This window comes from Budorcas taxicolor, chromosome 4 (genome assembly GCF_023091745.1).
Source record: "Budorcas taxicolor isolate Tak-1 chromosome 4, Takin1.1, whole genome shotgun sequence".
In the NCBI taxonomy this organism is placed as follows: Eukaryota; Metazoa; Chordata; class Mammalia; order Artiodactyla; family Bovidae; genus Budorcas; species Budorcas taxicolor.
In genome coordinates this window covers 98,341,201-98,367,650 of record NC_068913.1, presented here as the reverse complement: position 1 = coordinate 98,367,650, position 26,450 = coordinate 98,341,201, and the positions used below count along the sequence as shown (strand labels likewise).

The 26,450-nt window shown below is 43.6% G+C and overlaps 1 protein-coding gene across 1 annotated transcript in view; it reads left to right on the top strand.

Annotated features, from left to right (window-relative positions):
• Positions 1-25,740, top strand: part of CHCHD3 (coiled-coil-helix-coiled-coil-helix domain containing 3) — a 283,179-nt gene extending 257,439 nt beyond the window's left edge. Inside the window, exons 7-8 of the mRNA XM_052638596.1 lie at positions 10,485-10,620; positions 25,003-25,740. Coding sequence (XP_052494556.1) covers positions 10,485-10,620; positions 25,003-25,026 — 160 coding nt within the window. The 3' untranslated portion in view covers positions 25,027-25,740. The remainder of the gene's footprint in view (positions 1-10,484; positions 10,621-25,002) is intronic.
• The last annotated feature ends 710 nt before the right edge of the window (positions 25,741-26,450 follow it).

Here is a 26,450-nt window from a genome sequence, read left to right as displayed (position 1 = left end):
CTCATCTCACACTCTAGGAACGTAATGCTCAAAATTCTCCAAGCCAGGCTTCAGCAATACATGAACCGTGAACTTCCAGATGTTTAAGCTGAATTTTGAAAAGGCACAGGAACCAGAGATCAAATTGCCAACATCCACTGGATCATCAAAAAGGCAAGAGAGTTCCAGAAAAACATCTATTTCTCCTTTCTTGACTATGCCAAAGCCTTTGACTGTGTGGATCACAATAAACTGTGGAAGATTCTGAGAGAGATGGGAATACCAGACCACCTGACCTGCCTCTTGAGAAACCTATATACAGGTCAGGAAGCAACAGTTAGAACTGGACATGGAACAACAGACTGATTCCAAATAGTAAAAGGAGTACGTTAAGGCTGTATATTGTCACCCTGCTTATGTAACTTATATGCAGAGTACATCATGAGAAGCGCTGGGCTGGAGGAACCACAAGCTGGAATCAAGATTGCCAGGAGAAATATCAATAACCTCAGATATGCAGATGACACCACCCTTATGGCAGAAAGTGAAGAAGAACTAAAAAGCCTCTTGATGAAAGTGAAAGAGGAGAGTGAAAAAGTTGGCTTAAAGCTCAGCATTCAGAAAACTAAGACCATGGCATCTGGTCCCATCACTTCATGGGAAATAGACGGGGAAACAGTGGAAACAGTGGCTGACTTTATTTTGGGGGCTTCTAAAATCACTGCAGATGGTGACTACAGCCATGAAATTAAAAGACGCTTACTCCTTGGAAGGAAAGTTATGACCAACCTAGATAGCATATTGAAAAGCAGAGATATTACTTTGCCAACAAAGGTCTGTCTAGTCAAGGCTATGGTTTTTTCAGTGGTCATGTGTGGATGTGAGAGTTGGACTGTGAAGAAGGCTGAGTGCCGAAGAATTGATGCTTTTGAACTGGTGTGTTAGAGAAGACTGTTGAGAGTCCCTTGGACTGTAAGGAGATCCAATCAGTCCATCCTAAAGGAGATCAGTCCTGGGTGTTCATTGGACGGACTGATGCTGAAGCTGAAACTCCAATACTTTGGCCACCTCATGTGAAGAGTTGACTCATTGGAAAAGACTCTGATGCTGGGAGGGATTGAGGGCAGGAGGAGAAGGGGATGACAGAGGATGAGATGGTTAGATGGCATCACCAACTCAATGGACATGGGTTTGGGTAGACTCGTAATTGGTGATGGACAGGGAGGCCTGGTGTGCTGCAGTCCATGGGGTCCTGAAGAGTCAGACATGACTGATCAACTGAACTTAATGAACTGAAGCCATGTGTGTGTTGCCCTTCTTTGCGTCCACATCTGTCAGTTACCGCATCCTTGCTTCCCAGTGCCTCTGTTCCTGCCTGTCTTTATAGCTGGACACAGCTCCACTGGCCTCCCAGCCTGGATGCTTTCCACTTTCATCCATCTGATTCATTCACATCTGGTCAGCTTTCTAAGAGAGCACCTTTGTAACTTTATTCTCTCATGTAGAAAGGTTGGTGGCTTGTCTTTCCCTGCAGAACAGAATCTAAGCTTCTTCTGCCTTGTCAGAAGACCATCTACATCCCAGTGCCTCCCTTTTCATCACCACCTCTCACCTCTGCCAGCCTCCCTGCAACCTGATCCCCTGGATGTGCCCAGTTTGACTGAGACCTGGGCCTTGGCTCACGTGGAGCCTCTTACGTGTCCTCTTGCCGTTTTACCTTTCATTGAGGGTAAGACTTTCAAGACCCCATCTCCTCTCCTTCATGGACTCTATAGATTACCCTTAGCTACCTCCTCAGGACAGCTGCAGCGCTTCCTGATGTACACTCTGTTCCTGGACCCACCGTACCACCTGCTCTTACCTGTGAGCTTTGTGAGGGTGTTTCTTCTACAGATATGAATATTTTTCCCTCCTTGTGTTTCTGCATATGTTTACCTCCCCCTTCACTGTGTGTTCACCTCTGTGATGTCCAGGTAGCATTTTTCTGTCTGGCCATTTCCTGGAGGTTTACTAGCATGGCCTAGGGTGTCCTCTTTGGTATTTCCCTCTTGCCAGGGGCAGACCCTCAGCCTCCTCCCCTACAGATCGTCACCAGGACAAGAAAGAGACAGGAGGCCCAGCTCTAGCCCTCTTCCCACTCCTCATTATCAGCATTCTGACACTTCAGGGGCTTCCCTGATAGCTCAGTTGGTAAAGAATCTGCCTGCAATGCAGGAGACCCCGCTTCAATTCCTGGGTTGGGAAGATCTCCTGGAGAAGGGAAAGGCTACCCACTCCAGTATTCTGACCTGGAGAGTTCCACAGACAGTATAGTCTGTGGGTTCTCACAAAGAGTCGGACACGACTGAGCAACTCTCACTCAGGGCAGATCAGTGTGGATAATTTTTTCCTTTACTTGTCACTGCAGTAAATACATTTGCAGTTCTTTCCGTTAAAGAGAGTCAGGCACATTCCTCCCTGGGTGTACCGAGTATTTGGATCTTGCTTTCAAAATGTTGGTGAAAAGAAGAGTATCACTTAATGTAATACAACACGCTCTCTCATCACAGAGTTAAAATTTGATCCTAATCCAGTTTTTTAGACTGTGTCACAGTCATTGAGCTATATGGAGGTTTTGAAATGTTTTAAATTAAGCTGTGAGCACTGAAGAATTGATGCCTTTGAGCTGTGGTGTTGGAGAAGACTCTTGAGAGTCCCTTGGACTGCAAGGAGATCCAAGCAGTCCATTCTGAAGGAGATCAGCCCTGGGATGTCTTTGGAAAGAATGATGCTAAAGCTGAAACTCCAGTACTTTGGCCACCTCATGTAAAGAGTTGACTCATTGGAAAAGACTCTGATGCTGGGAGGGATTGGGGGCAGGAGGAGAAGGGGATGACAGAGGATGAGATGGCTGGATGGCATCACTGACTTGATGGACGTGAGGCTGAGTGAACTCCGGGAGTTGGTGATGAACAGGGAGGCCTGGCGTGCTGCGATTCATGGGGTCACAAAGAGTCGGACACCACTGAGCGACTGAACTGAACTGAGTTACATTAGTAGTAAAAGCACTCTCAGATTTGATCACCGCAGGCAAGAGGTAAGGGTACTGGCATGTAGTTTTATGCTTGGGTGACTCAAATGGAATTTCTCCAAACATCTCACCCCCCAGTCACTCCTCAGCTGGGAAAGGAGCATAGACAATTCATCCCTGAGGGTAATGCTTTTTGAAAGATTATAAGTGCCTAAAAATAGGGGCCTAATGTGGAAGTGTGTGCTTGACCATATTTCTGCACAGGCTGCTGGTACCACACTGCTCAACGGGAAGATGCTCTGATTCTGTGCTACTTCAATAGTTAGATTGCATTGATGAAAATGATATAATAAGTCCTAATGAAATAAATATTGCTACAAATATGGGAGGATTACCTCTGGGAGGTTGTGTCTGGTGTTCTGTTAGACTTGACCTTGGCATGTCTTCAGTCTGCCAGCACTGGTGCCCGCCTTGGCTGGGTGGGGGACAGCCACGTTGGCTGTATGCAACTCTCTCTCCTAAGCCTGAGGACTTGAGCAGGGAGGATGCGTGGTGAACCCTTCCAGAATTTGGAAACAAATGCCTGTTTGTTCCAGCCCTGCAGGCTGGAATTTGCAGCCTCCCCTTTCCTTGTTCTTCCTCACGGGTGGGTTAGCTGCTCAGCCTGTCCCTCTGCTCTCTCTCCATCTGGACTGGTCTGCTCCATAATGCCTTCCCTTTCTTCTCCAGGAGTCCCCTCAGATTCTGGAAGGTTCTTCAGCTTCCCAGTATCTTAGCGTACTACCTTCCCCATCTTATTCCAGCTCCTCCTATCTCCCTCCTGCCTCCATATCTGGGCCATGATCTAGGACCAGTTTATCCAGTCATCTCCTTCCTGGCCATATGAAGTAGTAACGCAGTAGAGTGGTTGCAGAAGTGTTAGCCGCTCAGTCATGCTCGACTCTGCAACTCCATGGCCTGCAGCCCACCAGACTCCTCTGTCCATGGGATTCTCCAGGCAAGGACACCGGTGTGGGTTGCCATTTCCTTCTCTGTGGTTGCAGAAGGCAGTCCCTAAGTAGGGGATATGATGAAGGCTGAGTAATTCTGAAAGTTACCACCACCGCCCTCCTACCAAGACGAAGCAACTGGAAACCTCTCTCCAGGTTCCAATAAACAAATAAAACATTTGTTTATTGTTGACAGGTCTGAAACTGGGCTCCTGGCCTCTGGTTATTTTCAGGGGATCCCTACTTAACTCAGAATTTATAAGCTCTTACTGTACGTGGCTACTCCCAGCTCTCCAAACCACATCTGTGCTGGCAGATGTCATGAACATAAGCACTAAACTTTGCTCTCAGAGAAAGCAGAAGCATCCAGAAGGCTTGGAGTTGCCAGACTGTGGGTGTATTCATATCCCCACGGTGTAAGGAGGTCTATTCTCTCCATCTTGGGGCCTGTCTCTATATTCCAGGTACCATGGACAGATCTTCCTGCTGGCTTGAAAGTTACTTCAAGAGAATCCTAAGGCCAGTCCTCCCTTCCTGTTCACTGGTGATGGGTGTCCGCTTGTCTGGAACACTCTATGTTCAGTTTCTGTTCCATTCAGAACCAGAGCTCTGTTTAGCACTTTGTTTACAACTTATCGTTCTCATTATAAGACTCTGTGTACTTCTGTCCCCTGTGCCACCAACCCTGTGCCCGCCCTCCCCCGCCCCCCGCCCCCAGTTTGGGAGTCAGTGGAAGGCAAGGAGCATGTCTTATTCAGCACCTACCATGGTGAGTGGCATGTAATGCATGCTCGATAAATGTGGCTCAGTGTTTGTTGTTGGAGTAAACTGAGTAGACAGATGAAAGAAATAGCTCTCATATTTTCCATCCTTAGCCCAATTTCAGTGAATATTCTAAAGTAGCAAGATTGGGGAAATGGAAATAACTCACAAAGCCCCCTAGGTAAAAATAACTTAATGTAATTTTAATTTGTGTTGGTATGAGTGCAGTGGGCTTCCTAGGTGGTGCAGTTGGTAAAGAATCCGCCTGCCAATTCTGGAGATGTAAGAAACACAGGTTTGATCTCTGGGTTGAGAAGACCCCTGGAGAAGGAAATGGCAACCCACTCCAGTGTTCTTGCCTGGGAAATACCATGGATAGAGGAGACTGGCGAGCTACAATCCATGGGGTCACAAAGAGTCAGACACGACTGAACACACACACACACACACACACACACACACACACACACACACACGAGTTCAGTGTATTATATAGATGCATTTATTTAAAGTAAAAGAAATCCAAGGGCAGTGCATTGTGTCTGCTCAATGTTAACATTTTCTCAGTTGTCTAATGAAAATTATTTTATAAAGTCAGATTTTCCATGTTTTAATCAAAATAATCATGAGGATGGTGATGATCATGGTGCTGGTGATGCTTTTCCTGGCCTTAAAGCCTTATTGAGATATTTCAAATAAAAGTTATTTTGCAAAAAGTTGGACACGACTGAGCGACTGAACTGAAGGTGACTTGGTCTCATTTACACACTGATGAAGTCTCTGGAGATTCAGATTTCACATTTGGTCCTAGACATGTCTTCATTCCATAGCTTGTAGGTCTTTTGATGGGGCAGAGAAAAATTTTTTGATGAGGTGATAGACAAGCATCATAGCTAGTGTTCATTTTGTAAAATAAATATTTTTAGAAGTCTTTTTATTTTATTTTACTTTTTAAGATTTTATAGCAAAATGTATATGAAGACAAACTGAAGCAGAGAAAGCAAGCAGCTTTTGGAGATGTTAAGCTGCTTCCAAACTGTAATTGTAGAAATTTGATTACAGCTCAGATAGAAACATCATTAATAAAGGTGGTTAGCAGTTATTAAGAATGTCAGAAAAGCTTGAAATTGAGTTGTTTTTCAGATCTTGCTTTGTTAGAAAGAGACTGTTTACATTTTATTCTGAAAACGATTGTAATTTAAAGTAAAATTAAAAATGAAAAAACTTAAATAGAAGATAATGAATACATTTGAGATAAATACTTCCTTTATATTACATTTATGATAGCTTTATGACACATGATAAGAGAAATTAGTGAATTACTAAATATTGGCAAGATGCTTGGCAGTTTTCGTTTTGTGTTGTGAAAGAAAGGCAGAAAGACCCTGGACTTAGCAATCTAGTGAAACATTTTTAGCACAGAATTACAGTTAGAGCTTTAGCATTGTGCTGCAGAAGTTAGAACTCAACGTTTCCCTCCCCAGATGTGTCATGTACCTGCTTTTAATGTAATAGGTAATCGTTTTATGAGGCCACCAGATCCCATGAAGGATGCATGGTTGCTACCCTGGTATCCATTCTCGTATCCACCCTGCACTTAGAATGGTTTTGTGTTCCTGAGAGCTTCAGGAGTTGTGCCTGCTCACTGTTATATGACTTCTTGAGCCTTCTAAGTGGCGTGAGGAGAGCCATCTCCATATTTTTTTCCCTTCTCTGAAATTACCTCATTATCCTTGTGGTTTATATTAGAACTGAAAAGATGGGTAAGTAGTTTCCCTGAAATAGAAAGCTCAGACCCACATCAAAGAAGTTTCAAAGACATGAAAGTAGGAAAGGCAGCAGCCAGATCAGCAGATAGCTCTAAACAGATAACCAGGTAGAAACGTATTGTGCCAGAGCCTTAGGAAGAGAGTTCTGAATACGGCTCGTTTGTCTCAACTTTATTTTTACCAAAGGATCTTCATTTCTCTTTGACCAGTTAATTCCCAAGTTACAGGAAACTCTTTGAAGGAAATGATCAGGAACAGTAGTGATAATTTTTGTCTATCACTATGATATTTTAAGAACTTAGCCTTAATTGGGATCCCCCCCCCCGCCCTGAAGTTTCTACAATGGATCTGTCATTGTTATAAGAAAAATACTTGGATGTATTTTCTAAGCTACCTTTTCAAAGAATATTGGTGTTTGTTAAACATTAGCCAAAAAAAAATCGATATGTTACTGGCTATAGACTACCTACCAGAGTGCTTCTTTGGCTTTTGTTCTTTATCCAGATATTTGGTCTCTAGCTCTGCCATTGGATGCTATGAGTGAGGTCCTTGGCCTGACGTGCCACCGTGGGGTGAAGTGGGATGGGGATGGGGAGGGCTTGGCCCCAGCTTCTCATGCTGGTGAGGAGGAAGGAAGACACAGGCAGCAGACTGGGGGTGGACTGAAGAGGACAGAAGGGGCAGAAGGGGTAGAGACAGATGGTGGGACCCATCAAAAGTCCCCAGTAACTTCAGAGTCACTCAACTGGATTTTTATATTTCCATGTATCAACTTTATTCTGCCAATTCCTTTTTGCTAAGTATGTTTTTGGATAACTATTCTGTCTCTCATTTCTTTATTTATAGTTTTGAGTTCTCCAAATATTTCATCTTTCTCTTTTGTTGTTCACTATTTATTTTTGTTAATCGTTTCATACCAAGAAATTAAATTGTTTAAATGTCTCTTGCAGCTAAGATTTAATTTTCCTTCTTGGGTATCTTGAAATTCTGCCTTGCGTTATTTTTACCTAATAGTGGCTTTTTCCATCAGCAGGAATGGAAGCAGTCAATAAAAATCAATTGCTGACTCAATGACTCTACGGAGGGTTTACCATAATGCATATTGGAAATGACTTTCAAACCCTTTTCCTGAATGGAAGGTGCCATGCTTGGGTTTTATGGCCTTCTAATGTTAGACAGTAATCTCATTTAGCATTTTCCCAAAGTGAAAACAGTGCATTAGGGCAGCGTAACAAGCATTCCTGATCAATACAGAGACAGAGCTTTGCCCTTACAGGTTAATCCAAGCAAAATATACCAGAGCCTAGTCCAGGAACTGGAAGATAATTACGCTGATTCCCATCCTCTGTTTCCCCCATTCTGTCATCTAATCATCAATACAGGCTGACATGTATACAGAAAGGATTTCAGAAAATGTCTCCATTTGCATGTGCACACACACACACTCTCACACAGACCTAACTACCATACAGGAAATCTAGGGCCCTGGAAGTGAGTAGTATTGATTTCTGGTGATAAAAGTATATTTTGACACCTTGCAAATCATAACTAACTCATGGACTTTAACTTGCAGGAGTAATAGCTAAACCCAAGATAAATGCTTTCTTATACCTTAAATAACCCCATTCTAAGGAGCCCATAGTATTTGATGAATGAACTATTGTGAATAGTCTTTTTTAGAAGGGAAAAATACTCTAGCGTCTTCCTGTGATGCGCAGTATGTGGCAGCTCATTCTTTTCGGTCTTTCACTGCATGTTAATGGGGAGGATGCGTCTAGCCTTCTCGCCCATCTCCCTTCCCCTGCTTTAAATCCACGGTATGTGGGAGGGATGTTGGTCCTCAGCACTGGGATAGAATGTAGCGCTGCTTCCTCTTCAACTGTTAGAAGCATTAGTTGTACACGTGCTTGTCTCAGCTCACCTGATGCTTAATCCTATTTTATTATTTGTTCAGATGTATGTCTTGCTGTAATCAGTCAGTCGTGTCTGTGCTTCTACCCTTTGAAGCACAGCTGACTCCTTTTAGATACTGATGTTCATGGTAGGGGATTAAGGAAATCCGTGTCCACAGACATTCACAGACATCTGAACTTGAGAATCTTAAAACTAGGATGGGATTGGATTTAAATTCTGTTCTTGGGTATTTGGCAAAACAGTAAGGTAATGAATGAAAAAGTACAATGTCATCTCTCTGTCTTCTTTTTCAGAGGGTAGTAAGAAATAAATTCCCTTAGGGGCCAGTAATGTGGTTTGCATTTCAGTTTCCTATTCTAACTATATATATATATTAGCTTAGTGTTGGATAAAAGTAGTGAGGAGATAAATCTTCACCCAGAGCTTTCCTTATTGATGAGAAATATTTCTCCTGTATTCTCTAGGGGTATTTTAGAACCCATCAAATTTAAAATAATGCTATTTTCAAGATTACTATGGAAATAACAAATTTAAATTTCAAGAAAAGAACTGATAAGAAAGTCTAGAACCTTTCGTATTAAACAAAACTGATTTAAAAAAAGACTCCCTAAAGTGATAATAATATATATATATATTTCTGTGTATTTATTCCTTATAATCCAAGTTCCTCTACCATTTTTACAAGAGTATTTCGGTTTTGTTTGTATAATCCATTTGGTATATTTTATTTATTGTTACCATTTTTCAAGTGTGTATTGTCAGCTTTTTGGAAGCATCTATGTTAGTACTGCATATTCACTGAAAGCACTCTAAAATCTTGAGGTTTGTAAGTATAATTAGTAAAATTTTAGCTCAGGAAATGAAAAAAATTTTCTGTCCACTCATTCTGAACAATTTATTGCATGCCTTCTATAAGAGGGATCCATGTCAATAGCTGAGATCACAGAGAAAATAAGATGCAGTCCTTACCTGGGATTTGCATGCTAGTAAGTCACAGTTGACTGTAGTACAGTCAGTGTTAAGTACACAGTGAAAGAAGTTAATACAGGCGAGAGGGTCGTCATAAAGGGAATGATGGACTCCACTGTGGATGGAGAGAGCTAGTGAAAGCCGTATAGAGATTACACTTCAGTACTTAGCTCAAGTGTTAGAAGATGGGTAGGTGTTTTCCTGGAGAAGGAAATGGCAACCCACTCCAGTATTCTTCCCTAGAGAATCCCATGGACAGAGGAGCCTGGCCGGCTACAGTCCATGGGATCGTGAAAGTCAGACTCGACTTGGCAACTAAACCAGGGGTTTTCCAGATACATAGAAAAGGGTGAGGCTTCAGTGCAGAGCATTTCCAAAATCAAGAGCAATGAAGCAAAGATGTGAAGGGATGTGGAAGAACCAAACCCTGAAGAACCAAAGACATAAAGGAATGTGGTCAGGCTGCACCTTGCACAGGGTGGGGACTGAGGCGAAAAAGCAGGCAGGTACCTGATCCCAAAGGACCTGCCTGTTGACCTTGTATTTCATTTGGAAAGCAGATGCTGTCTAGACTTGGCTGTGAGGAAGAACCTTTTGGGAGAGTATGAGTGGAGGGCGAAAGCTAAGAGGCCGAGAGACCAGAGATTCATGGCTTGAATCCAGGATATAAATGATTAAGAATTAATATAACAACAGTGAGTATGGAGAAAGGACTGGACTGCAGGGTCTCCAGCTCTGTGACCCACTGGAGGTGGGAGCGGAAGAGAACATAGGCTCCCAGGTTGGAGACCCGGCTGCTGGGCTGCAGAGTAACTGGCTCCATTCATGCAGTCACGTTTTGGATTGGGTGGGAATGCTGCTCTGTCCAGAGAGTCTCATGGGGGTGTCAGTTAATAGAATGAATTTCATGGTAGTCACTTATCTTGTGGAATATCTTTCTTAAAAGGTCAAAGAAAATTATTTCTCTTAAAGTTTTTTTTTTTAATTATTATTTTTTCATTTGCAACATTTGTATATTGATGTCTTTTTTAGCTTTGATCTTCATTCAGGTTGAAGCTTATTTGTCTCAGTGGTACCTGTTTTTGTTTCCAGGCGGTATGAGTATCACCCCGTCTGTGCTGATCTGCAGGCCCAGATTCTCCAGTGTTACCGCCAGAATACCCAGCAGACCCTCAGCTGCTCGGCTTTGGCCAGCCAGTACATGCGCTGCGTCAATCAGGCCAAACAGGTGGGTGTATGAACCAAGCTACCGGGGGCGCCAGAGGAATAGAAGACTGCCATCCGGGGCACTGGGAAGGTTAATGTGTGTGACAAGCTCTGTGTGGTCACGAGTTGATTAAGCTTTCACCCAGGTGGTGGTAGGAAGAGTCCATGGTCTCCTTGTGTTCCACCTGCAGGAAAAAAAAAGATTTTACTTAAATGATACTTTTTCTAGTTGCCCTGAACTTTTGTCCTCTATACTGTAATTGTGTCGTCAAGGTCATTGCCCCATATTCTGGGCCAGTAGTCAAAGCCAGAAAAGAGGAAGGATACACATTAAGAGGCCAGCAGCTTCAAGTTCATAAACACGTAGTAGTCCTGCTGACGGAGAAGGCACTGGCACCCACTCCAGTCCTCTTGCCTGGAAACTCCCATGGATGGAGGAGCCTGATGGGCTGCAGTCCATGGGGTCGCTAGGAGTCGGACACGACTGAGCAACTTCACTTTCACTTTTCATGCATTGGAGAAGGAAATGGCAATGCACTCCAGTGTCCTTGCCTGGAGAATCCCAGTCCAGGGGAGCCTGGTGGGTTGCCATCTATGGGGTCGCACAGAGACAGACACAACTGAAGCAACTTAGCAGAAGTCATGCCAAGAGCCTGGTTTAAAAAATCAAAGGCAGACATAAACTGAAACAACCCCTCCGCACTCCCCACCCCTCAAATGCAAGCACCTCTCAGTCTTCCGCCAGTTGGTAGAGTCCACTCAGTTGGGCGGGGAAAGAGAGGCCAGAGATGGACTTAGGAAGCAGTTCCCATTGCTTCTGTGTACCATAGGCATATTCTTCGTATGATCTTTCATAGCAGAATAATGGGAGGATAACAGGACGTGTGTTCTCCCTAATTTATGTACTTTAGAAAGCCAATGATAAACCCTGAAGCAAATTAGCAATTCTGGCAGGTCACATAATTGCCTATCATTTAACTGATTTAACAGTTGGATATAGGTGGTTCTGAGAGATGAAAATTGTTGGAAACCGTGGTTCTTTCTGCTGACAAACTCCCTAGAGTTGACCTTGTAACCCAACTAAATCTAGTGTTTGAGCTGCACAGCATGCCTTCCTGTAGTCTAATTTGCTGTAGTTATAATAATGCCAGTTAGTATAAGTTTCTAACACGCTGGAAATATGGGAGGGTCAGTATTGTCTGGATAGCTGGAAAACAACAGCAGAACTAGTGGAAAAAACTGGAACCAAGATTTATTAAAAGCCTGTGTTGTCGTTAAAGACCTTGTGGCTTGGGGCTTTTATCTGTTCCACTTCTGTGGCACTTGTCTGAGTCTCCGTAGTGTGCCAGAAATTCCTTCCTTTCACGGTTTTTGGTAGAAGTAATGTTGCTAATGTTCAGTTAGTTTATTAAAAATAGCTTCTGATATGCTCTTAACAACCTCCAACCATCTATATCAGTCCTGACTAAAGCACATGGAACCTGTAAGTTGGGTTCATGGATTTTTCTAGCTTGCTGTAGGTGCTGTATCAAGGTGAGGGGAGTAGTCAGTGCACAGAATGGCAAGGACAAAGTGTGTTTCAGCACCAGCGTCTTGTAGCACAGGTGCCCGTGTCCACAGTGCGATCTGTAGCGTCAGCGAAGCAGCGCCTGCAGTGGCGTCCGGAGTGTTGGCTCCGTCCTGATTGTCTGGGTTGTGTGGAACTGTCTGCACACCGCCTGGTGAGATCAGTAGCCTACATTCATAGAGTGAAACAAAATTAACTTGTGACAAAATCAAATGTGCCACATGGTACAGCAGAGAGTTTGAACTGGGCGAATCTGGGTTTGTATCCAAGCCCTGTTTTTTACTGGCTCTGTAGCCCTGAGCCTTGTGAAGTGAGGTCATATCATTTACAGTGCTGTGAGGATTCCCTTTCTGTAGAATATTCAGGAAGTCTAATTTTTTCCTTTCTTGCCTCAATTGTGCCAAAACCAACTTATTGGCCAAAAGCAGCAAATCACTACTAGTGATTCCCAGGGGAAAACCGGTCCTCCGGTCCTCCCCACCCCTCTCCTCTGCAGTGTAATATAATGCTGTTTTCAGTGAGTGTGTTTCTGGTACCTGTTGTTTTTACAGCTGTTATATTCGAGTATTAGAATTGGAGTATATAACACTAGGTAGTATTAAAATGATATGTCCGCAAAACCTTTTAAACCTAAGATGAGCGGCATTGAAATGGGAAGTAACCAGTAGCACCCTGTATGTCTATAGATTTAGATTTCAAGGTCATTTCACATCCATCCTCTTATTTGTTTTTTTATGACAACTTGAGATGTAAATAGAGATGGTTTTATTTTCACCATTTTACAGTTGAGAGAATTGAGACCCAGGGAAGTCATGATGGTAAATTTAACAACTAGACCAAGATAGAACTTGCCATAAAACAAATTTAAAAATAAATAGTGTTTGGCTTTTGAATTGGGTGTGTGAAGAGACATCCAGGAACACAGAAATAAGGTGGTAAGGGAAGGACAATAACGAAGGAAGTGAAAGGGGAAAACCTGAAGATTGAATGAAGTCATCCTTGAGACTGAAAGTAACAGATAGAGGGGTGGGATTATGAAGACGAAAACCAAAGGTGCGGTTTAGCGCTGTCACGTTTTAAGACGGAGGAGCCTGGAAGGCTGCGGTCCATGGGGTCGCTGGGGGTCGCTGAGGGTCGGACACGACTGAGCGACTTCACTTTCACTTTTCACTTTCATGCATTGGGGAAGGAAATGGCAACCCACTCCAATATTCTTGCCTGGAGAATCCCAGGGACTGGGGAGCCTGGTGGGCTGCTGTCTATGGGGTCACACAGAGTCGGACACGACTGAAGCGACTTAGCAGCAGCAGCAGCAGCATTTTAAGACCATGCGAGGATGGCCAGTCGGGGCTACATCAGTATTTCCTGAACAGTCACTTTTCCACTAACACCATGTTTTCCCGTGTGTGTGAAGTTAGCCTAACTTTGTGACCCCCGTTCTGCACCTGTTGTTAGAGACATTGGGCAGGATACCTGGTCCTGACCCTTCATTTGTTGTTACAGTTCCTGACCCATCAACACCCCTTCTTATATTTCCTTGTTAAATCCAAAGAACAAGTTGAACATGCTAAGATGCTAAACATAACAGCAACCCATTAGGTCATGTTGTCCATTTCCTGCGCAGTACAAGAGTTTTCCCCTTGGAATACTTCCAATAGCCAAATCCACTCCACTTTTAAATGACTCATAAGATTGGGCTTTCACTGGTTCCCTTGGGGCATTGTTCTCTAGACTAATAGATTTCACTGATAAGAAAATTTCCGGATATTCCTTAGCCATACTTTTTGTTTCTTATTCATCCACTTAATTCACATCAGTCTTTCTTCAGCTAGTCTTAAACAGTTCCTCACGGTCAAGACGAGACATTTTAGACCGTTACTTCCAATTTATTAAGTTATGTTTTCTTCATAATGGTAAACAGATATTAAATTGCTGCAATTACTACTACTAAGACTTAAAAGCTACTGGCTAGCTTTATGAAATACAGCATTTAAAAATATAGGAGGACAGTGATTGATAGACTTCTGTGTCTTTTATTTCTCATATCTGCTTAGCCTCATAGCTTTTTGTTTTTCTTTAAGCCTTATAGCGTTCTATAAACTCTTCAAGATTGAATTACCTGTTCTTACCGGCAAAGCCTGATTCACATTCATTCTGGCTTTCATGTACCTTACAGGAGAATGGGAGGGAGGGAGCAGTGAGAATCCAATAGTACTGACCCACTAGTGGGCCAAAATGTGCCTGAGTTCTGCTTACAAAGCGGATGTGTAGAACGGGCCTGCTCCCCAGTCTGCACTGCCCTGCTCCCTGGGACCCCCTTCACTGCCCCTCAGTTTATTTGCAGAATGTAGCTGCTTAGAGGGTAGCAATTCTAAGCTTTCCAGCTCTTTCCCAGCTCTGCTGCTATTGACAGAAAGGTACAGAAGTTGGCTAGATTCTTGAACGTCCTGTGCTCTCTGGAGCGGGAAGTTTATGGGGACTGCTGGAACACTCCAATCTAGTCACAGTGACCTGGGCTTCAGTTTCTCCTTTGGTCAATTAAGGATTTGAACTCAATGATCCACCAAGGCCTCGTAGCTGTTGTGTATTCCATGTCTGAGAACAAGCGGCAGACCACACAAGCGCCCAAGTTCCTGAGCACCTTCACAGTGAGAGACACGGGCTCTTTGGTACAAGCGGCGTCTCTGCTTTGGTGACCTCCAGCATTTGTGCCTCCACTTCTTAGATTTTGCTGTCAGCCTTGAGCTTCCCCTCTGGAAGGAGAGGCACGCTTCTGACTGGTCTGCGTGTTGACTAGCCCTTCATTAAGGCGAGTACTCCTGGCAGCCCCGAGGAAGCCAAGGTGGCAGAATGGACTGGGAGGGGCGAAAAGAGTCTCAGCTTCTCCAGAGTCAGTAGAGTGAGCAGTGGTGCTCTCAGCGCTGCCCGGCAGAATGCAGCCCCCCGGCTAGTAAGCTGCACTGGAGAAAGCAGGCCACATCCCTCAGCTGGCCCCAGGCTTCTCTGCCCTGGGCTGGCTTCCACCCTATGAGCCACGGACCGTGGGTGGTAAGGGATTATGGAAACAGAGCAGGAAGCCGGCTCAGGAGAGCCAAGGAAAAGACCAGACTAGAAATAAAGGCCTGACCCAGGAGAGGCCCATGGGCCAGAGGTGAGCAAGAAGGCTGGAGTCAGATGGTGAAGGCTAGACAGAACTCCTGAACTGGAGCCAAGGTTTAAATCAAGTGGGTAGTGAGGCAGTGGCCAGGCAAGCAGCTCAGCTACAGGAAGGACTGAAATGAGGACATCTTACCAGTGAGTCAGCCCCGCCCTCACTTAGGCCTGTGTGCTTCCTCTGACCTCTTTGAGGAGATCAGAAAGTTATTTGACCCGATAAATGAAGCCAGACCCTAATATGAAGTGACTCCAAGACTAGTGTACCTGATTCTTTGTTTTGAAAATATAAGCAACACCCCAGTCTGTGGTTGTCCTCCAACTAGAAGACCTCAAGATCAGTGCCTGGAGAGGGATTTGCCAGGGCACGGTGTGTTGGTGGTCTTGAGAACAGTGGATTTATCTCCCCTTGTACTTGGATTTACGCTAGATCAGGGGTCGAAGACATACATCCCTGTTATTTGAGTATGAAGAGCACCTGAAACCATATTGGTGGGTTTTACTTTCACTTTAGAAATCAGAATCTTTGGAAGAAAAACCTAGTGTTCAGAGCAAGTTGTGTTTTATTGTTGTTTTAAGATGAGCTATAAATTACATGCAAATGGTTTCATAGACTCAAGCTGTTAGAGCTAGAAGGACATAGAAATCACATAACCTAATCACATCTCTTTACTTGGAAAAATTAGCACCCCAAGAGTTTCAGAGGTCTGTAGATGGGACAGAGTCCAAACCAGAACGACTTGATGCCAGACGCAGTACGCTGTTCCCTGTAATGTCAGATCACAGACATGGATGATCAGAATCACTGGGCGAATGTCTTTAAAATGCACGTGCCTGGTCCTTCCCCAAGAATCTGAGGTGGGACCTGAACATCTGAACTCCCAACAGATTGCTCATGCGTCCATGGAGTCTGAGAACCACAGCTCTAGAGCCCCATTGGCCTGAACTGCGTGAGAGGTCTTTAGCCTCAGAGATCTTGCCAAGTCTGACACCCCACTCTCAGGAGAGGTGGAGCTGCTGGTCACAGCCTCCTGGGTCTGAGCCACCTGCAGCAGTCTCATCAGACTGACTAGTTCCGTTCTCAGCCTCAGCAATAAATCAGATGTCTTAGACAGAGGTCAGGAGCCTCTGAAAAAGAAGTTCCTTTCTCCCATCCTCTTGCCCCGCTGCAGCTGTGCATGTGTGCTAAGTCGCTTCAGTTGTGTCTGACTCTCTGCGACCCCATGTCCATGGGATTCTCCAGGCAAGAATCCTGGAGTGGGGTACCGTGCCCTCCTCCAGGGGATCATCCCAATCCAGGGATGGAATCCAAGTCTCATTACGTCACCTGTGCTGGCAGGTGGGTTCTTTACCACCTGGGAAGCCATTGCAGCTATAGGTGCTGCCAGGTGGGGAGCCACACCCGGTCTTCCTGGGCAGGAGGGAGGAAGGGGCACCCAGGCGAGGTAGCTGTCCCCTGGCCAGCCCACACTTGTGACTGGACCCTTCTTTGGCTCTGCTGCTCCCAGGCACCCACTCCCCTCCCCTGACCCACATCAGAGACCTTCTCCTTAGGCTGTTGCTTCCAATGCACACACATGCCCACCTTCAGGGAGCACCAAGATAAACCAGAAAGGTTCACCTTCTGAGAAGGCTTAAAAGGGAGCTTGCTCTTATTGTGTCTGAAGGCTTGTTTATCATCACCACCTGATGGGGCTTCCCTCGTAGCTCAGTTGGTAAAGAATCCGCCTGCAATGCAGGAGACTCTGCTTCGATTCCTGGGTCAGGAAGATCCTCTGGAGAAGGGAAAGGCTACCTACCCACTCCAGTGTTCTTGGGCTTCCCTTGTGGCTCAGCTAGTAAAGAATCTGCCTGTAATGTGGGACGCATGAGTTCGATCCCTGCATTGGGAAGATCCCCTGAAGAAGGGAAAGGCTACCCACTCTAGTACTGTGGTCTGGAGAATTCCATGGACTATATAGTCCATGGGGTTGCAAAGAGTCAGATACGACTGAGCGACTTTCATTCACTCACAGTGAGGTTTCTTAATCACCTAATGGGCCACTTATCTTCAAGAGGACGCATGGGCATTGAGGAGAGTATTCCCATCCTTCCATGGGACCCCCCCTTCAGATTTGGAGTCATGTCAAAGCAAATGAAATTCCAAAGTTTAGATTTCTTACTCAGCCTCTTCTGTCACAGGAGTCCTTTTCTAAAGCACCTTCTGAGAGTAATAGTTGCTTTATGACATTTTCTTAAAAAAAAAAAAAAAATCTGGTTTTAATAAAAGAAATATTACTGTGGTAATAGACTTATTTTTCTTAATAGGCACTTCCTTTCTAGTGTTTATGCTTCAAGAGTTAGAAGTGCAGTATGTTAGTGTTTTGTCTGTTATTACAGCAAGTTGTATAAACAGTTAATTACTTGTAACTTAATTTGAATATCACACAGAGAGCATTTGTCATAAGAAGAGATGAAACTAGACCCAGGCATAAAAAAATTAACCTGCGTTTCCTCCAAGAAGGAAGAATAAAGAACAGCACTTGCTGGGGGGAAGAGACAGATACTGAAAACAAAATAAGTTCGCTAATCGGATTTTCAGGTGGCCAGGAGCAGTACTTGGCACACAGGCAAGGCACGCTTTGTGCTTCTCATAAATTGAATTTATTGATTACTTTCTCTTACTTCTCACAGTCTTCTCCTGTCTCTGTCACTCCCTGTTCCTCCTCGGAGCTCCATTCTCTTCCACTTCCCACTTTTCCTGCCCCTCTTTAGTGAAAACTCAGGTTTGTCAGGACACGTTTCTGTTTCCAGGTAAACCTTTCCCTGGGAAGCCTTCCTTCTTCCATAACGCAGCTTTACTAGGTCTTTTGAAATCCTGGTGAGAGTCTGGGTAAGCTCACAGAGACAAGCACTCTGAGTGGTAATTTTTTTTTTTTTTCTGGCTGCACTGGTCTCTGTTGCTGTGCATTGAACGGGCTTCTCCTTGCAGTGGCTTCTCTTGTTGTGGAGCACTGGCTCCAGGGCCCTTGGGCTTGGTTGTAGTGGTACCAGGCCCGCTTGCCCAGGGGCATGTGGAATCTTCCCAGACCAGGGATCAGGTCCGTGTCCCCCTGCATTGGCAGGTGGATTCCTAACCACTGGGCCACCAGGAAAGTCTGGTATCTTCTTTTTTTTTTTTTATAAAGACCAGGAACACTGTTTTTATTGTCATGATAGTTGTGAGTAACCCAGGGTTACCATTATTCTTCTTACATATATGGAGAGGACCAGTAGCTGATACACTGCCAATGATGGTCCGCCCCTCCAAGAAGGCAGTTGATGAGAGCACTTTGTAACTAAAATATTTGAGGAAGACCTTAAGATCATCTGAATCAATGGAATGACACGCATCCTCTTGTTCCCAGGGGCCCTGCTTCTGTCTGACAGGGTGCATTGTTAGCTTCTTCCTCAGTGGCCAGGATCAGAGAGACTTAGGAAAAGAACTGTGCGGGTGCCTGAACCAGTCTCTCCTTTGGGTAATTTACCCAGCTGTTGATAAAGGCGTTTCCGCAGGCCCCAATACGTGAATGATGAGCAAATGCCAGGAATTTCTTTCTCCACATTAAGATTAAGTGTTAGCAGTTCCTTAAATGAAGGAAGCAATTTTTTATAACTTGCAAATCTTCTCCCTCATTCTTTGGGGAATTTCCTATGTTAATTTATGCAGCGTTAAATTTATGCAGAGTTGAAATTCAACCCAACAGCAGCGACTTACAGAACCTATACGTGGGAGCTGACTAATACAGACCCTGTCAGGCTTCAGGAGCCCTCCACCCAGAGGTCCTTGCTCCTGGATTGGGACAGGTTTTTATTGCATACTTGTAATACAGTAAAAACACAAAATGTTTTTACCAGTTTGTTCATTGAAAAAAAATTTCAAGTTGACATCATGTCTGTGAATGTCTCTGACAGAAATGAGGTGGTCTTGTACCACCTCTACCACCCATTGGTGGCAGCTGAGTGCAGTCTGACAGCGTGTATAGGCCAGCCCTGGAAGACACAGCCTTGTCCCCTGTGTCTTCAGGGAGTCGCCTGGGAATCAGGTGAACTGCCATGCTCTCTTTGAGGATGCAGTTTTTAATACACATAGCAAGGTATTTTGTGACTCTGGTTACTTCTTTTGTGTTTTATATTTGTTCAAAAATGTTCTTGTAGTGTCTTCCTGGTAGGCTGACCCATGATCCTCACACCATCCACGGCCCAGCTTGTCTCTCTTAAGAGAGTCTGACATGCATTACATGACCGGGCTGAAAAATTACCCTTCTGCATTCAGTCAGGGTTACAGGGAGGAGAAAAGTAAAAAGGTTCCCTAGAATCTTGCCAATACTTTTAGCAGTTGCTTCAGTTATATTGTGGTTACTGTGGATCATTTTGTAACATTGGAAAACGTGGTCACACGACTGTTGCTATCACTGTGAGACCTGAATTGTAGAATGAGGCCCAGCTATGTGGTTTTGAGCAGGCAGGTAACAGATTATAACCTGCAAAGTGATCATTTTCTTTAGTATCTAAGTGCCCTTGCATAACCTCAGTGTAGATCTCTTTACACTGACTTCCGTTTTGTATTAACAACTAATGTTGTGGCAAGGTTGTCTGTGTATCTGGAGTTTATAGAGCTTCCCGCCTCTATAGTTGGAGAGACTTTGACAGATCAAGTCACAAGGGTGTGAGGATAAATGATAACCGTGGCATTGCCTGGCCTGACCCTTACATGGTAAGTGCTCGATTTTCAAGCTTTCACACAAATGGAGAGCTCATACTTGAGTGATGGGTTTGAGAGAAGCCTCACGTTCTGGTGTTAATTCTGCAAGACGGTTCTCTGCCGAGTGGAGCCTTCCGCTTGATCTGCTCTGTCTTTCCGTTTTCTCTAGACATGTCCAGCTCCTCTGGCTCACTTCCTCTTTGACTGCATCATTGTCTTTTCTGACCATTGCTGTGTGCGTCCCCTACACGCTGCCTAGTCTGCTTTCATATCTTTCGTGCCCCGTGGACATAGGCTTCCCAGAAACCTGTCTTCATGGACACTGTAGGATAACCTTTAGGGTAAGCTCTTCCTCCAGGATGCTTATTGGTCCTCCTCTCCCTTTTCATCCCCTTTATTTCAGTCTCCTTTCTTCATCTCTATCCTTAACTCTTTAAAGACCTTTGAGCTCTTTCCCAAGCCCACAACTTCCCTCTGGACCTTTCCTTCTGGGATGTCTCATCATCGTCCCAGGCCCAAAGTTAGAGTCATATTCCTTATTCCCAAAATGACTCCTCTCACTGACTTCCCTGTGTCTTTTGGCCACACCCCCTTCCTCCCTGTCACCGAGGAGCCCTCATGCCTGAGGTTCCATCACTGCTTTCTCCGCTTTCCGCTGTCTTTTTATCACTGTTTCTTGTTCCCAGCCTGGCTTCATTTCTAATCTGCCTCCTCTTGGTTTTCTTGCCTCCACACACTTCTCCACTGAAGCCATTGTGCTAAGGATGTCAGGGTAACCTTTCTAAATGTGTTTTCCTGTCAAGAAAAAAAAATTGTTGGATTCCCAGGTTTTTTCAGTGGCTAGCAAGGATGAATCCCAGCCTAACAGTCACAGGGGGCCCTTTTTATACTCTTTTCCGTGGTACGTCCTGAGTGTCTGTCCTTTCCTCTAGCTTTCCTTCATTTTTCATCCCATACATTATGGGCTTCTGCCCTCCTCTGAGTCTTTCCCAATTCTTCCCCGCCTCATCCCCCCACCTCTAGTCCTTCTGTCTGTATATCCTGTCCATAGTGGAAGATCATTGGAGGCGCCTTCCTTGATCACTCCAGCTGCAGAGAGTTATCCTCTTCTGAAATAGGCAGCACCACTCTGCTTTTGAACTAATACCTTCTCTGGAAGAGTACACAAAAAACTGGGAAGTAGGAGAAAGGGAAAAGTGACTTTGTCCTATGTATTCTTTTGTTCCTGAGTCTTACACTGTGTACATGTATCATTTATTCAGGAAAAGAAAATTTTAACATATTTAGCAAATATATTTTAAAAATAGCAAGTTATTACTGTTTATTATGCCTCTTTCCTCATATCACCTAACTCAGTATAATGAGTACCTAGTAGGAGCTCAGTTAAGAAGTTGGATACGTGAACAACTGGCTGAAAGTGTGAGGGATGGAAGGAAGAAGGCATGAACAAATCAGAGGCAATCTTGGGCCTGACCCAGCCTCCTCCTCTTGATTAATTTCAAAACTAAAGGAGAAAGAATCACTTTTGTCTTAAGTTCAGTTCAGTTCAGTCGCTCAGTCGTGTCCGACTCTTTGCGACCCCATGAATCGCAGCACGCCAGGCCTCCCTGTCCATCACCAACTCCCGGAGTTCACTCAGACTCACATCCATCGAGTCAGTGATGCCATCCAGCCATCTCATCCTCTGTCGTCGCCTTCTCCTCCTGCCCCCAATCCCTCCCAGCATCAGAGTCTTTTCCAATGAGTCAACTCTTTGCATGAGGTGGCCAAAGTACTAGAGTTTCAGCTTTCACATCATTTCTTCCAAAGAAATCCCAGGGCTGATCTCCTTCAGAAGGACTGGTTGGATCTCCTTGCAGTCCGAGGGACTCTCAAGAGTATTCTCCAACACCACAGTTCAAAAGCCTCAATTCTTCGGTGCTCAGCTTTCTTCACAGTCCAACTCTCACATCCATACATCACCACAGGAAAAACAGGAAAAACCATAGCCTTGACTAGACGGACCTTAGTCGGCAAAGTAATGTCTCTGCTTGTCCTAAAAAATAGAGACAGTTTATCTCCAGCCCCAGCTAGTTAGAGTTTTAATCTGATCATTAAGAACTTCTGTGTGTTTGTTTAGGATTTTGTATGAAGAAAATCTTAAAAACCCAATCAAGAAAACGGTTAGAATTGATCAACAAATTCAATAAAGTTGCAGAATACAAAATTAATGTACAAAAATCAGTAGTATTTCTATACACTAACAGTGAATTTTCTAAAAAAGAAATTGATCCCATCTGTCCCTTGTGGCTCAGCTGGTAAACAATCCGCCTGCAATACAAGAGACCTGGGTTCGATCCCTGGGTTGGGAAGATCCTCTGGAGAAGGGAAAGGCTACCCATTCCAGTATTCTGGCCTGGAGAATTCCTTGGACCGTATAGTCCTTGGAGACACAGAGAGTCAGACATAACTGAGCAACTTTCACTTCACTTCATAGTAACATTAAAAAATAATAAAATACTTAGGAATATTTTTAACCAAGGAGATCAGAGATCTCTCCTCTGAAAGCTCTAAGACATTGATGAAAGGGATCAGAGAAGATACAAATAAATGGAAAGGTATTCATCGATTGGAAGAATTAATGCTTCTAAAATGGCGATACTAATAAATGTCATCTATAGATTTTTTGCAGTCCCTATCAAGATTCCAATGGTATTTTTTTATAGAAAAATAGGGGAAAAAAGAGAGGAAAAAAAACACTTCTAAAATGTTTTGGAACCACAATAGACCGTGAATAGCCAAAGGAATCCTGAGAAAGAAGAGCAAAGCAGGAGGTGTCATATGTCCTGATCTCAAACTATATTCTGGAGCTATAATAATTAAAACAGTATGGTGCTATCTATGGTATAGACACATAGACCAATGAAACAGAATTGAGAGCCCAGAATTAAACCCAAGCACATACAGTCAAATGTTTGACAAGAGAGCCAAGAATATTCAATGGAGAAAGTCTCTTCAGTAAATGGTACTGGGAAAATTGGATATTCATATGTCAAGGAATGAAAACTAGACCCCTGTCATATACCACTCACAAATATTAACTCAAAATTGATTAAAGACTGAAGTAAAAGAAAACATGAACCTCTTAAAAGAAAACATAGGCTAAAAGCTCCATAACATCAGTGTTGATAATTAGTGTTTGGAAATCATACCTAAAGTACAAGCAACAAAATATACAAGTGGGACTACATCAAACTAAAAAGCTTGTGTACAACAAAAGAAGGCAACGAAGTGAAAAAACAACCTAGAGAATGGGATAAAAATATTTGCAAACCATGTTTCTGATTAGGGGTTAATATCCAAAATAATATAAAGAATTCAAGCAACTCAGTAGCAAAGAAAAAGATCCAATTAAAAAATGGACAAAGGATCTTAATAGACATTTTTTCAAAGATATAGAATGGTCAACAGATACATGAAAAGATATTCAATATCACTAGCCATCAGGGAAATGCAGATTACAATTACAATGAGATATTACCTCATACCTGTTAGAATGGCCATCATCAAAGAAATAGGAGATAACAAATGCTGCATAAATGTGGAGAAAAGGGAACCCTTGTGCACTACTGGTGGGATCATTAAATTGGTGTAGTAACTATGGAAAACCAGTAAGGAGGACTCTAAGAAATTAAAAATAGAACTATTATATCATCCAGCAATTCCACTTCTGGGAATATATCCAAAGGAAAAAAACCACGAACTTGAAAAGTATATCTGCATGTTAATAGTGGGATTATTTATAACGGTCAAAGCATGAAAACAACCTGTTTCTATCAGTACAAATGGATAAAGAAATTGTGGTGCAGTGGAATATTATTCAGCTATCAAAAAACCCAAGGAAATCCTACTATTTGCTGCTACGTGGGTGGACGTTGAACGCATTATGCTAAGTGTAATAAATTTGACAGAGAAAGACAAGTCTGTATGATCTCACTTTTATGTCAAATCTATAAGCAAAAAACAAAGACAAGATTTTGGTTACAAGAGGTAGCAGTTGTGGGGGGATGTGGCGTGGTGGAGGTATTGGAGGAAGGTGATCAGAGGAACAAATTTCCAGTTATAAGATAAATAAATACTAGAAATGAGTAACACTGGATTATGAAATAGGAAAGTTTTTAAGGAAGTGAATCTTAGAGTTCTCGGTACAAGGATAATTTGTGTCTTTTCTTTTTATTGTATCTATATTAGATAATGGACATTAAACCTATTGTGACAATCATTTCAGAATATATGTAAATCAAACCGTAATGCTGTATACCTTAAACCTGTACAGTGATGCATGTCAATTAATTCTCAATAAAGCTGGGAAAAAAAGAATTCTTCCTGTGTAATGTTCCTCACACCCACCCACACAGATAACTAAACAGAATGTAGGGGCCATTTCTGAAATGTGGGAATACTGACTTAGATGTGTGTAGCTCCAGCCAGCATTGTGAGTTCGTGAACAGCTGCACCCTGCCTCAAGTGAGCAGAAGTTTAAGGGACCGGATCTTGACTTTAACTGAGGGATGCCCTCTCTGCCCCACTTCACCCCCACCCCACCCCCACCCTTGCCCCGCTGGCAATACCTTTCTTCCAGTCCATGCTACCAGAAAGCTCCCACACATCCTCAGATGTCCAGGGTAGTGAGACAGCACTCACGCTCCCCCCAGTACCCTTACTGTCACAGGCCAGGCCGGGGTCACCCTTAGGGTTCAGTTGGATATGGTGGGGGGAGGGCTTATTTGGAGATTATTCGTGATTCAGTAGTGGTGTTCACTAGAGGTAGTCATATTTTGAGACCAGGAAGCATATGCCTTGCTATACGTGTTTTTGAGGTGGATCTTTGAAAAGCAACACAAACAGTACTAAGTAGTTCCTGCCCATTTCTGGCCCCCTCCTTCTGATGGTAAATCTTACGTTTTCTCTTTCTCTTGCAGAGCATGCTTGAGAAGGGAGGATAAAATCAACTTTTAGAAGAAGGAAAATTCCTTCAACGTTAATTCCAGAGGTGGAACATTTTTCTTTTCCTAGTGAGAAAGCAACCCATTTAAAGAGAAGATCATTAGAGAGAAACATCGGAGAGCAAATTCAGCAGAAGCGTATGTTTGATGAGCAGCAGTTTGAAAAGCCAAGGTTTAGATCAGGGATCATCCGTCAAGGACATGCCGCAGTGTTCATAAACCCCATTTATGATAATTACAAAGAAAGGCAGCCCTCTCCACCTTGTGTACTTTCTATTCTACTTCCTCTTCTAACCAGGCTCCATCGTTTGGTGAACCTGGGCTCCCACAGAGCCAGGGCTTGGAATCAAGGGCTGAGGTCACTGGAGTGGGGAGAAGAGAAGGCCAGGTTTCCTCCATCTCCGGCCTGCAGTGTTGGCGGAATTGGCTGCGCTGTGGCATGTCAGGCTTCTCCCTTTTCCTTTTCTGCCTTGACTATCTAAAAGCTACTTTATTTTAACTTATTATGGTGATCATGTAAGAAGACAAAAAGAGAAAATGTACGTCTTTTACTGGAATAATGTTTCTGATTACAAGTGAAATAAGGCATTTTTTTTACAAACATAAAGGCAACCTGGCTTCTGCAACCTCTCCTCCATCATGAATACCGACATCGTTACTTCACTCACTATCAATAATAAATATATTTTCTGACGAAGACTGTCACAGTCTGGGGCTTTGTGTGTTTTTTGTTTTTCTTTTTTTGCTGGGTTAAATGGTTATCCTTATGGGAATTGAGTTGATTTATAATGTTATTAATTTGCATTTGTGTGGTACCTTTCCTCTAAAAAGCTCCAACACATTTTGCAGAACCTCAGACAGGCAAAAGAGGGTTATAATTTGCCTCCCGGGGAGGTAGGATTCAGTAAGATCTTTACAAATTGCACGAACCTTCCTTTCTTTGAGATGACCAAAGTCATCCTGCCTGGAGCAACCACTAGTTCCTGGGTTAGGCACTTCTGATCCTGCAATACTAGAAAAATGTTAAAAGGAAAAAGAAAAACAAATTAACCCTGAGAGCTTCTTCTCTTTCTGATTTTATGTAAACTTCCTGATTTTAACTCTCACTTTCCTACCAGCGAATTGGTGTTTCAGCGCTGGAAGTTGGAAATGAGCATCCATGCCGAATGGAAAGATTTTTCTGGAAAATAAATGACGTGAAAACCAGTGCTCTGTGATGTCATCTAAATATCTTTGGACATTAGAATTTAAGCATCCAGGCTCCAGAGTAAGGTCCATCTGTGTTCAGATTGTAGCTCTGCTACCTACCACCTGGGGGACCTAGCTAAGCTGCCCCGCCTAAGCCTAAGATTCCTCAACTGTAAATCGAGGGGAAATGCAGGAACCTGCTTTGTAGGCTTATGGTGAAAAGTCAAGATGCTTTC